This window comes from Agelaius tricolor, unplaced genomic scaffold (genome assembly GCF_023055355.1).
Source record: "Agelaius tricolor isolate 1412-34295 unplaced genomic scaffold, bAgeTri1.0.p SCAF_11, whole genome shotgun sequence".
Lineage (NCBI taxonomy): Eukaryota > Metazoa > Chordata > Aves > Passeriformes > Icteridae > Agelaius > Agelaius tricolor.
The window spans coordinates 3,973,438-3,986,302 of NW_027269271.1; the positions used below are offsets into that span (position 1 = coordinate 3,973,438).

At 47.9% G+C, this 12,865-nt stretch overlaps 1 protein-coding gene across 11 annotated transcripts in view; it reads right to left on the reverse strand.

The window, feature by feature from the left end:
• Positions 1-4,582: 4,582 nt before the first annotated feature.
• RASAL2 (RAS protein activator like 2) overlaps positions 4,583-12,865 on the reverse strand; it is a 165,316-nt gene continuing 157,033 nt past the window's right edge. For 6 of the 11 annotated variants that reach the window (XM_071435889.1, XM_071435892.1, XM_071435886.1 and 3 more), the window contains 2 exons: positions 11,285-11,315; positions 4,583-9,399 (listed from right to left, as the gene is read on the reverse strand). In XM_071435889.1, coding sequence (XP_071291990.1) covers positions 9,269-9,399; positions 11,285-11,315 — 162 coding nt within the window. In that variant the 3' untranslated portion in view covers positions 4,583-9,268. The remainder of the gene's footprint in view (positions 9,400-11,284; positions 11,316-12,865) is intronic. The other 5 variants (XM_071435891.1, XM_071435888.1, XM_071435885.1 and 2 more) reach the window with 3 other exon arrangements.

Genomic DNA, 12,865 nt, shown 5'->3' on the forward strand with positions numbered 1-12,865 from the left:
ATACTCCACATACTTGGTTTTCATGCTGATAAGGGAGCAGTGGTTAAGGAAACACTTGTAGCAATGAGTGTGTTCATGTCATGCCTGCGTAGGAATCATTTATCAAATTCATTCCAGACTCACTCCAGTAGAGGCCCCTCTGATAGCTGTGACCCTTAGGAGACAAAAAGTGTAGCAGGAACGTGAGAAATGAGGAAAAACTGGGCTTGAGTGTGGTATGTACCCACCCACCACTCACACAGCTATTAGAGAGACTAAAATGAAATTAAACACTTGCAGTTCCCTGTGGAGCCCTGGCAATGAAAATGCCAATCCCCACATGGAAGAACTACAGGCAGGTTGAAATAGTGATGCCAAAACTTTTGATTCACTGCATTTTCTCCTTTCCCATGGGGAAAGCAGCCAGCCTGCCACCAACTGGACTGGGCCAGATCCAAGTTAAACAGATTCCAGGTCGCTGGGTTCCTCCAGGTTTTCCATCAGCTGATAAAAGCATTACCACTCTGATGAGCCCACCAGGATGGTCTCTCTATGATGATGCACCTTCAAATCCCTGATCAAAGTCAACTGCAAATGTTGCATTGGAAGGTGTAAAAGCTTCATTGTCACTTTAGAACTTTCAAACTATTTGATTGCACCCTGCTTTGTGTCTGGGGGGTGAGCCAGCAGCCAAAGTACTGGTGCTAATGCTCCAAAGACTGTAAGACAACAACCCCACCTTTTACCTTGTGCCAAGGTGTGCAGTGAACGTATCTGGAGCAAAAATTGCTTTTACTGTTTAGGGCCAGGGCCAGGCCAGGTTAGTATTTATTGCCCCAGTCTGGAAGGACATCTGTTGTTGGGGAGCATGAGCATGAGACCAGGCCTGCCCCAGTGAGAGAATGAATCAGTACCAGCACAGTCCTACACCTGGGCAAACTGCAGGAAAGCTGTGAATCCAGGAAAGCTGCACAGAGCCAAATCACCAGGGAAACACCTGCCCAAAGCTTCACATCCAGAACCAGCCAAATACTTGGATCCTAAAATCATCCTGAAATCAGATGCCTGTGTATTTTTGACCCAAGGACCATCTGAGCTGCTCCCCAAGGACAAATCTGCCAAAGGAGCTGATTCCTGCCCCACAGCATTGCAGCCATTCCTGCCCTGGGCTGAGGGCAGGGCAGCAGCTGTGCTCCCACCAGAGCTGCTGACAGGACACCAACCCTGGCTGGGACCCACCCAGCTCCTCTGGGAGTGGAGTGGCTGCCACCAGCTGATGAGGTCATTCTAGTCGTTTGGAAAGGCAGTTGAAAAGCCACTATTGACAATAAATTGTTCTTTTCCCCCAGGATTTCTGATCTCTGGGATAACCACTGCTGCTTGCTGTGAACTCCCCAGGTGCCCCTGATAACCCTGAGCCTCTGTCCCTGGCCAGGACAGGAGAAACCCTGCAGCCAAGTGGGAGCAGCAACTGGGGACATGATGCCAGCTCTCCAGGGCACATCACCACAGCAAACACCCTCAGGAAAACCCCCAGACAGCAGCACACGGGCAGAGCTCTCACAACAGCTGGGAGCCACGAGGGAGCAGAGCATTGCTGTGGTGAGCTGTGAGTGGGACTGGGGACATGGCTTCCTTCAGCCTTTCCCTCTTCCCCCTTAGGCACTGATTCCAGTGGCTGATTCCAGCAGCACACTTGTCAAGTCAGCAGTTGGGGCAGATGGACTTTCCATTTTAAGATCCCTGTTTTCCCAAAGCCTGTCTGGACTCTGCCCACGGGGAGATTTTTCAAAAAAAACCCCAAAACAAAAGCAAAAAACCCCAACACAAAACAAAACAAAAGCCCAAAAACAACAAAACCCACCAAAACCCCCAAAAACAACAACCAAAAAATCCAGCAAAAAACCCCAACAAAAACCCATGACAAAGAATATGTAACTGAGGGAGCAACAATCTTTCCACCCTTCAGTCAACCCCAGAGGAGATGGCAAGTATTTTATCTACTTTTTGCTGCAGCAATGACTTTCTAAATGCTTCCCAGTAGAGCACAGATCCTGGCATGACAGGGAGCTGCCAATCAGTTTCCTAAAGAATGAGAAAAATCTGAAAGGCTCTACTTAATCCCAGTTATGACAGTCTCTATCACGTCCAAGATCTTCTGGCCTTCCTGATCCTAAATAATATCCAACAATATAAACTAAATATTTGCAGTACCTTCTGGTACTGAGGACAAGGGAAGTCAATCCTCCACCAATCCTTCCCACCAGGGAAGTCCTGAGTCCTGGAAAAAGTCCTTTGAAAGTGCTGAGGGAACCAGTGCACACAGAGGTGTCACTTAGGACCAGAGCTTTGAACTGTGAGACACACCTATGATCCACACCTGCAGTCCAGGGAAAAGGGACTTGTTCTAGGTACAACCCCATGCCCAAAGGGATGTGTGCTCCCAGGCACTGCAGCTAACTGGGAGGCCACACTCTCACTGGTAAGAACTGAAATCTGCCAAGCATCTTTTCAAAGCCTTCAGAGAGCTGTTTTTTACTGGACATTCCTAGTTTGTGTCCCTGGTGAGGGCAGTTCCTCCTTTCAGAGACGCTGTTGGCTCTGCAGCAGGATGTTCTGCACAGCTCTGGAATGCTCAGGAGTAACAGCCCTGCTCTCTGAGGGAAGAAGGGCAAATCCTCACAATGGCCCCTTCAACACCAGTAACAATCCATAGTGGAGTTCAGGTAGGGTCCAGCATGGATGGTCCATGTCAGACCCTCGTGAGGGCAGGGAAGGGCTGAGTACCTGCATCCTGCAGTACCTGCATCCTGCAGCTCAGCTCTAACTCCTCCCTCACTGCAGGCAGAACTTGCACCTTGCCATGCAGAGCAGGAACTGCTCCCACTGTCTGCATCTGCTGGACAGCAGAGAAAAGGTGGTGAGAAATGTCACTCGTCTCTGTGCAGGTCACTTTTCACTCTGAGTTAGATTCTGTCATCACTGTGTCATTCTTCACTGGGGTCAGCACTGGGTCCCTTGTGATCCTCCTCCACTTGTGACACAACAGCCCTTTGGGTCCCATTATAGTGTGAAAGCTGGAAAACTTGGAGGGTGCTGGGACCATCCATCCCAAATGCCCTGCTCCTGGCAGCCACCATGGCATCTGCAATATTAGTAATAATTCCTTCCATTTCAGCCCAGGCTGCTCAGCTACTGAGCTGGGCTAAGGAGGGTCTTGAAAAGTGGGCTCAGCTCCACAGAACTCACATTTCCAATCACATTAGCAGGATGGAGCTGAGTAAGGACAAGGAATTCATGCTGGCTGCAGGAAGAACAGACAGGTAGCCAGGTCTCATGCCTACAACCAGGATATTTGATCTACCCCTACAGCAAAAAGCAGGAATTTAACACATCTTCTGGAGACATGAGGATATTTAATCTGTGGGAGCAGGAGAAAGGTGAAGGGCAGCAATGTGAGATGGGTCCTAGCAAGACCAAGTACTCTCTTCTGACACTCATATCTCAGAGTAAGCAAATTGCTATTCCATCTGCTAATGGATCTAAGCAGCAGCTGCTGTTCAATGTAAAGCAGCAGCACACATCCTTGGAAATCAGTCAAGGTTGCACACTTGCATCCTTTGGGCAGGAGGACTCTTGGAGGGGAGCTTCTCCCAAGAAATTTCCCAAGGGAACTTGGGAAGAGTGGCAGGACAGGCTCCAGAGCCCTGTGTGCTCTGACCAGAGTGGCTGGAAATGGGAGAAGAATTTGCACATTCACATAGAGTTTTACACAGTGGAGTAAAGTGGAATCCAAAGCCCTCTGCCAGGTAGAACACCTGGGTTTGGGACAGAAAAGCCCAGAGTTGCCCCAGTTTTACTGCTGTATTATCCCAGTGCCATGCAACAGCTGGAGCAGAGCACATGGGGTAGGGCCAGCCCCAGGGCACTGTGGGTCTGCTGTGGGCATCCTGCAGGCTTTGAAACTACGGAGAAAGAAGAACTCTGTGAAATTCAAATAGAGAGACTTTGCCAAAACACTCCCTTGAGTATGGATTTTACACTCAGTAAGTTCTGTGGAAGGTTTTCCCATTCACTATTTCATACATATATGAAGAATAAATGTAAATATCTTAGAATCCAGCATCTGATGTGAACCTGTAAATAATATCCCTCTGCATGTTCATGCCTCCAACTCTGCAGCTTTGGGCTGCTGTGTGAGAATGTGTAATTTAGGAATGGACTGAACAGGAAAACCAGGCTGATCACATTCATTGGTTTGGTGTGAGGGGAATAACCACAGTAATTAACACACAGAACTCTCTTTTCAGCACTCAGTGAAAAACCCCACGGCTAAAGGAAGCAGAGAGCAGTTCTCAGTGTCTCCACAGCTTGTCGCTCTCTCACTCCACAATGCCAGAGATTTCCCAGCCTCAGGAGGCAGGAATTGATCCTGTTCCCCTCAGCCCTTGGTTTGCTCAGGCTGCTCCAGGTGGGAGCTGCTCTGTCCCAAACATTTTGTCCCGGTGGGAATTCCTTCCCCTGCACCCCCTGCATTTACACGAACACAACCTGAGCACAGAAAACAGGGGGACTTAAAATCAGTGTAAGTTTACAGAGTCCAAACTGTTTAAAGTTAAAGTTTATTTGTATTCTTTGTAGGAATATCAATAAAAGTCCTCAAATGTATCTATATCTGTACATATTACAAGAACCTTCAAAAATTATTCACAGAACAAAAATAAATCTTCTTTAGAACAAACCCAGGCAATGAAATGCAGAAATGGATCTCAGAGACCAAACAGTCCAGTGCTACAAGCATAAAAATACGGCTTGAAAAACAAGTTTATTCCTTTTTAAAGGTGTACTTTGTTGAAATAAAAAATAAATTATTTAGAGCTATCACTGTAGAACAGTTCTGTGTAGTAACACTCTTATTAAGGCCCTTGAGACAGAAAAATCTATTTTTGCAGGTAGGATTCCTGGCAGGCATGATCTGTAAGGACATGCTCACTCTCCTGGGGGTTAACTTACTGTGGAGAAGGAAAACATTTAAAAACTTCACCCTAAATTTAACCCTTTTTCCTCTGGCAGACCATGCCCACCACTGATGGAAATGCACGTCATGGTTCAACTGGGACAGGAATTGTTCTCCAGGAACAACACAGACATTTTTGCAGAACACAAGCAGAATTCATCCACACAAGTAAGTATTGCTGACACATTCCATGGACATGGCTGTAAAATTCATGGACTTTTAAGTTAAAAGCTGGTGGGTTTATGCAAGCATCAGAACATGAAATGAATATATCATGGGGGAAAATCTCACAGGCAAACCAAAGCAATTACATGAATGCAAAATACACCCCATTTCTTTGATGATTTATTAGATGGATGAATAATTTATTAGTGGATACACCTCATATTCTCTAACTAGAAAATACACACATCCCTTTCCACGCTCCTGTAGATTCCCTGCCTGAGTTATGCCACTGAAGAGGAATGTGGCAAAATGTGTAGCTGTATGGATCTGTGCTTTTGTAAAAAGCTACCCATTTTGGATACACCAGGGAAGTAACAGTTGGTAATTCCTAGATGTGAAATCTATTTCCCCTAGAAAAAAAAGGCCTGAATTCCTACAGTTGCAAAGAACAGGGATTTACAGGATTTACTGCCTAGGCCATGCTCCCTCTGTCCTCTCAGAGCCTGTCCCTGCTCACCTCACACCCTGCAGACACCACACACAACCTGCCAAGAGGCCACACACAGGAGGCTGCTCCATCTCCCTGCCCTGCTGTGCTGGCCTCAAGCTTTTCCTGAGCACTCAGGAAGCCCAGGTGGCTTTGGGGTTTGGAGAGAACCCTCCTAGAATGGTACCAATGTGGCCAGCGTGGACTGAGACACCAAGATGGGGTGACTTTCCTGTTCAGTCTGAGGAACATGAGTATTCCTCCTCCAGGCTATCCAATTTTTCCTGCACTACTTCATCTGTTCCCCAGTGAGAGCAGCAGCCATCAGCCTTTGCTCAGAGTGTGAACACAAAGCCAGCTCCCCATCACACATTGCACCATTCACTCCCTCAGAGCCCACTGGCCATGAGTCTAAACCCAAATGTGATCAGGCCCAGGCAGGGCTCCTGCTCCTGAACAGAGCATGGATTTTATCAGTCTGGACAAAATGGAAACTGGCATTTTCACATATTGTCAGCTTGAGGCGGCTGAAAGTTTTCTGGCAGGCTGCTTGGTAACAAACTAGGAGAGACAGCTGCCTGCAGGACTCAGGAGCAGTGTTTTGTGCTGCAGCAGATCAATTCCAGTCTAGCAGCACTGACTCTGCAACCTTCATCCCTCGGTGGCAGAGCTGGAGGAGCACCTGAGGGGAGAAAGTGGAAAAGCAGAGAAACAACCAACCTAGAAACGAGCTCTGAGACCACAGTGAGGGGTCAGGCTCTGAGAGAGCCACTGCTTCTTCCTACAAGCATTCTACAAGCTTGAGAAACACACAGGAGAACGTACAGTACTGGAATGATGCACTACCAAAGACCTCACCAATACTGAGGCAGGGATTTTTATTTCCCCTCTAAAAATCCAGGCTGAAATGCTGCCCCTATTGCAGAAACCAAAGTGGACACCTCAGCATCAAACCACACAAGTCAGCCAGTGACCCCTGACATTACCAGAGCACTGGGGAGCTTTGGGGAAAGGTATTTCCCAAAATAATGCTGGAATAACTCTCCTAGACCAACACATCTGCTTCTGCCTTGTTCTGTCAGGGCAGCCCCACAGGCGCTTGCTCACACCTCGCTCACAGCACACCCACATCACCTGCACCGTGCCACAAGGGGGGCAGCTTCACATGCCCATCCCAAAAGGGATGGGAACACGTTCCCCCATGCTACAGCTGTACAATTACAGTACATGGCTCCAGGGACATGCAGATCCCACAGAAAGAGCCCACAAAAAGGGTTTGTGTAAATGAGGCCCTCACATGACAGCTCAACACAAACTGGAGAAGTTGCTACGGCTGCGATGCCTGAAGGGAGAAAGGAGAAACTCAAAGGCACAGTTTGAGGAATAAAATATCAGAGGTCAGCAAGGATCTAGAGCTGGAAGACGGTTTGGAAAGTATGGAAAAGTAAGCACTGCTGAGCCAATGCAGAGCACAACCCCAGGTGTGTCAGTGCCACCAGCACCGAGTCCCGGCCGAGCAGCCAGAGCAGCTCTGATCCCAAAGAGCTGAGCATTAACCCCACATCCCAGCTCACTGCTGTGCTCCAGAAGGCCTGGCTAGGATTGATGCACACACATCCTACAGCACAGGGGCTCTGCACTGATGCACAGAACACACGGGGGTGGTGATGGTGGCTTGAGCATCGTGACAGCAGAGCACACACACTGCTCTGCCACCTCCTGCATCAGCCAGAGGGCTGGGATGAACTCATTTCCAAAAACCAGGCAAACTTAGCAACAGACACCAGGTTTGGGTCTTGGTATTGCCAATAACTCATGTGCAGGGAACTGGCTTAGACACTCCTGCATTTTTCATGAGACAATCCCACAGTGAGGCACCTCTCAAGGTTTTGTCTCAAACTGAAGTAAACTTTTCCAATTTCCACAGCATGTGAGAATGGTTAATCACACTTGCTGTTATCAGTATGTTTCTGTAATTAACAATTTCAATCAGTGCTGCAATACTTTCATTTACTGTGAGGGTTTGAGGGCTAGAAATGCACAGCAAAAGCTGAAAGTAAAAATTCACACTTGACTTCAGAATCTGAGATTAAAAAAAAACCAACCCTCTCTCAGATTAAATATCGTGGCACTTGATGAATCATGAGAATTGACAATACCAAGCCATTTAGTGTTCATCTGTTACAGGTTGTGAATGTCACTGTCTCCCAGGAGAAGGTCACTTTGGAGCAATATCCCATTCACACACAGTCTGGAATCATGCTTCTATGAAACACAACTGAAAGAAACTGGAGACAAAAACTTAGTCAAAACTCCTGAAAAGAACTGCAGTGTACAGAACTCAAAAAAATCCCTTTAAATTATCCAGAGAAAAGTAAATTTCAGCAGAAATGGAAGATCTTTCAACAAAGGTGCAGAAAGTACCTTTCATTGGAACTACACTGGCTAAGCAAGTGGCTGAAATAGTGAAAATTAGCGAGCATTAAAATACAGAAATCCTCTAGAAAAAGGGACTTTTGCATATGGAATTTCCTGTGCTGGGCATGGGCACCCTTTGGTTAGCCCTTTCCCGAGAGGATTAACCTGTCTGTTCCTGATGGAGAGCAGAGAGGGAATTCAGGGTGCCTCTGCAGGGGGTGTACAGTAGGGATTGGCTAGAAATCGTTAAAAAAGTATTTACAGGTCTGTAAATCCTCCAAACAGAAGAAAATATAAAACTGCATCAGAACTGGGCTACAAAAGAAAGAATCCTACCACAAAATCCTGCAGATTCCCTCTGTCTGACAGGAAGCCTGACTGTGCAAATTCCAGGAATCCAGCTTGCTGCTCCCACTTTGTACCTTCTCCAGAAAGGCTGTTTTATGACAGAGCCCTATCAGAATTAGGTACAGGACACAACAAGAGCCAGTTCTCGTGCTAAAACATTTGCTATCAAGTTTGCATTCAGCTAAAGACCAGCTGGGGAAGAGGGGAATAAACCCAGCTGGTGAGTTTTCCTATGGAATTCATTTCACTCCATTCATGTCCTTTGATCAGCCAGTTGCTGCCTCGGGTCACCCGCTGCTCACGTCTCACCCACAACACACACGCACACACACCCCCCTCTTCCTCCTCCCAGGACTGCAGTGCTTTCAACAAGAGAAAAACAACAACATCAACAATAACAACAACAACATAATAATAATAATAATAAAAAAAATAGCAATAATTAAAAAATCTACAGTATTCACTTCCTTTTGGTATATTACATTGGCATTTTCTGTACACAACCCAAGAGCTCCCTCTATTTACACAGTGATCCACAAGGACTTATTCTGGGGAGCCTGGTTCTCCTGGCCCTGAGTGGGGAATTAAAGCCCACCCTTCAGAGTTGCTTTTCAATTTTATTGAATGTACAATACTATCTTAAAACAATTTAAAATACAATTTTAAAATACAACTCTAAAACAATTTTAGAACAATCTTCAAACAATACAATCTTCAAACAATACAATTTTCCTTTTACAGAAGAACTATGTGCAACAATCAGTGACGGTGAGGGGTCTTGGCTCTGCTCCGTCTTGCTCTTCCACGGAGGTGGTTGGCAGCACCTGCAGAATTAGAAACTGCTGTTCTTAAATTCACCATTCTCCGTGATGGAAAGCTTGGGAGGGTTGCCATTCCGGACGTGCATGGTGTAGCGCTCCTTTACCTGCGTCAGGGCGCTCATCAGGCGCGTGTTGGCCGAGTCCAGGAACACGATCCGCTTCTCCTGCAAAGACAGCCCACAGTGTCAGAGCTGCTGCCCGCCCTGGCTGGGAGCAGCCTGGGCTCTGGCAGAGGCAGCTGGGCCAGCGCTCCCTGCCCAGATGGGCTGTCTGCCTCTTTCTGTTTTCGGGGTGCCACGGGCTCCTCTGCGGCCGCTCCGGCCCTCCGGGGCTTTTTGTGCGACGAATCCGAGTTACAGCCGGGAATTGATCCGGGCATGGAGGCTCCACCCAGCCAGGCAGGGTTTCGCCACAGGGGAGTGGGAGGGGGTTGGTGTTAATAACAATGGTAGCCAATTTCCGTATTACATTTTAGAAGTATATTAGAAAAACAGAAACAGGCAGCAGAAAATAAAAGTGGTGGGGAGGTTTCATCTGGCAGAGAAAAGTGCAAGTGGTATCTGCCGACCATTGTCTCTGTGCTTTGGATGGAGTGTGCTCAGAGTAAACTCATGGGATGCTTGAAATAAATAAATAAATAAATAAACAATAAAAAAAAAAAGCAGATAATGGCAGCCTGCGGTGACGGTGCAACAGCAACACAGAGAAGCAGCAGCCAAAGCTAACGCTGAGGGTTACTGGAGGTGAGGGGGAGAGGGCACTGTGGGTGGAGGGAAGATGCCATCGACAGAACACAAAGAACAAACATGGAACACGCTGCTCCTAAACCCATTCCAGCTTGGGGGCTCCTGGGCTCCTCAAATGCACGTGCCTGGTTGATTGTCCTTGCACAGAACGTGCCAGCCTCCACTTGGAGCAGACAGCTCAGGGATGTGTGCAGCTAAATTGACATAACCCATCACCAGACCCAGCCTGCTAACAGTGGGATACAGCACCGGAGGGGCAAGCCAAGGAGTTCTTGGCATAATCAGAGATGACGATTTCCATCTTTCCCCCAAAAAAATAATAATAATGCAGCTGCAGAAAGCAGTGCTGGAGACAGCAGGAAGGTAACTGTGCTCTCCATGCCACCAGCTGACTGGCTTTTGTTCTTTGAGAAGGGAAAATGTCTAATTTGCTCAACCAAAACAAGTTGCAGATAGGAACTCTTCCCAGTCCAGCCCATTGAGAAATAAAATGGAGGGAAGAACGATGCACAGAAGGCATAAACATTAAGGAAAGTTCAGACACACTGCTCAGGAGACTCATGTGCTACCACAGCCCCTTGGGATTCGGATCCCAGCACATCAGTGCGTGCTACAGCACTAATCAGCAATGCCTGCTTTTCTCAGTGGGCTGCCCCACAGAGCTGAGTGCTTGGGTGCAAAAACAAAACAGAATTTAAGTCCTGCTTCTGTTACAGCCCTCAAGATGCTGAGTTCTGTGTAAAGCCAATAGAGGAGGAAGAGGCACAAGGCACAGGGCCTGCCTTAGCCCTCATCCCAATGCAGCTGATGGGAGCAGGGAGAACATGGAGCCAAGGAGTTACAGGCCTCTCCTCCCAGGCTGAAATGAGCCCTGCAGAACACAACTGCCTCAGAAGGAATGTGCTCCTCAGCCAGGCAAAGCTCCTATTCCTCCAACTGTATTTCACCTGGAACATACAATTTAAAATGAAAGTTTTCCTTCTGAAACTTTTCCTGAAAATTTTCTAAAAATTCTTTCCAAAGAGCTGAGAATGAAGGGGTGGGTGTTTTCAGACACTGCTGAGCACTCACTGAGCCAGTCTGCAAAACAGCTGGAGATCCACACTTGGAAAAATCAATCTGAAAAGCACAAGGCTGGTGAGCTGAGGCATCTTCTCACTGAAAGGAAAATTAGATCTACCAGGCACGTCTCTGTAACATGCTCAGGGCACAGGGAGCAGGAGGAGCTGGAATGGGTAGGAGGTCAGTGTGCTGGGCCAGGACTGGGTACTGCTCAGCTAGAGAACTGATTGGGTTTACTTGCCTGTTGGAATTATCTCATCCCCATTTATGACCTGTAATTTAACACAGCGGAGATGTCACTTGCAATAGCAACCGGGCCAGTTCTCTTTGCAGCTGCGCCGCTCCGAGGAGAGACTCTGGCCAGACCTATCCCTGCTCAGCTCCAGAGCCAGGGGAACAGCTCGTGTCTGTGTGCATGGGGGCAGTGCTGGGAGCTGCACTGACCCCTCAGACCATCCCAGGCTGGTGTCCCTAGGCACAGATCCCAGGTCACTGCTGCTCCTGGCAGCCTTTAACTCTTGAGCTGGGTGCGACGAGCCGGGGTCCAGCCCCACATGATGAAATCTCACACAAAAAACCACCTTTCCTTTTCTAGCCACTGAAGGAATCAGACTAAATAAAATCTTCCAAGCACGACTTCAAGGGATTGCTACAGAACCCAGCAGACCCCTGGGCTCCCCTGGTGAGTCTGTTCTGAGTCTTTCACCCATTTCCTCCTGTGTTCAGGTACTCGAGGAAGGACAGTGACAACTGCACTTCCCCCATGCACTGCCTGACAGTGAAGCAGTTGAGGTTTGCCAGTGACCTTGCTTGACCAAGAAAAAGAGAAATCATTAATGCTGCTGTTTTGCTCCTGTTTTTTCACCAATTTCCACCACAGGTGATAAATGCTGCATCACTTGATGAAGTGTGACCAAGGCCTACACCCTTCCAGCCCTGAGGGTCTGAAGGTCTCACAGGTCAGTAGAGGTCCCCTCTGCCAGCTGGTGACACTGGGATCACAATGGTCCATGCTCCACCTTGCTAGCCCATAACCAACACCAAGGCTGAGAGCCTCCTGGCACGCACAGGTAACAGGCAAGTTTCTTACTCAGTCACAATCTCTCCCCTCCAAAATCACTTTGCATGTTTGCCCAGTGCCCGTCCACTGTCTTGAGGCAGATGAAAAATGCATCCACCAATTTCAGAATCCAGGCTGCTGCCTGGATGAGCTGCCATTCCATGCCTGTAACAGCAAGATGCCCTAACTGTGCCTATCTCCAAAAAACACAGCTCTTTGCTGCTTTATATTTTCCCTACAGTTCCACAGGAGTTCAAGTATTTCTAATACCCCAGTGCCATGTTTAACCATGTTCAGATGAGACTCCCACCACCACTCTTTGTGTAGGGAATAACTTAGGTTATTCCTGAAAAAATGGTTAAAGAAACTTTCCATATGGAACTACTGAAAAGCCAGAAGCAGGAAAGAGACCCTCCAAATGCAAATACCACAAATGTAAACATGGCAGGCAGATACAAACCAGTCCCAGGTTCTGTTGTGGGATCAGCACAGACACAGAGGAAAAGCTGGAATGACCCCACAGGATACACCCACATGCACTTCCCACTGGGTTGCCCTCCCCACAGCTGCCCAGGGTGACCGAGGTGGGAGCTGCAGGTTTGTGGGAAATGGGCATTTCCCAGGACTGCTGGGGATGGCCAGGGGGTGAAATGCCACACGTGACATTCCCAGGACAATGCTCTGGTGCAGCATTCTCTTTCCTGGACTCCACTGTCCAAAGCCATGCTGTTGCTGGCACAGCTGAGATGCATGCACATGGCA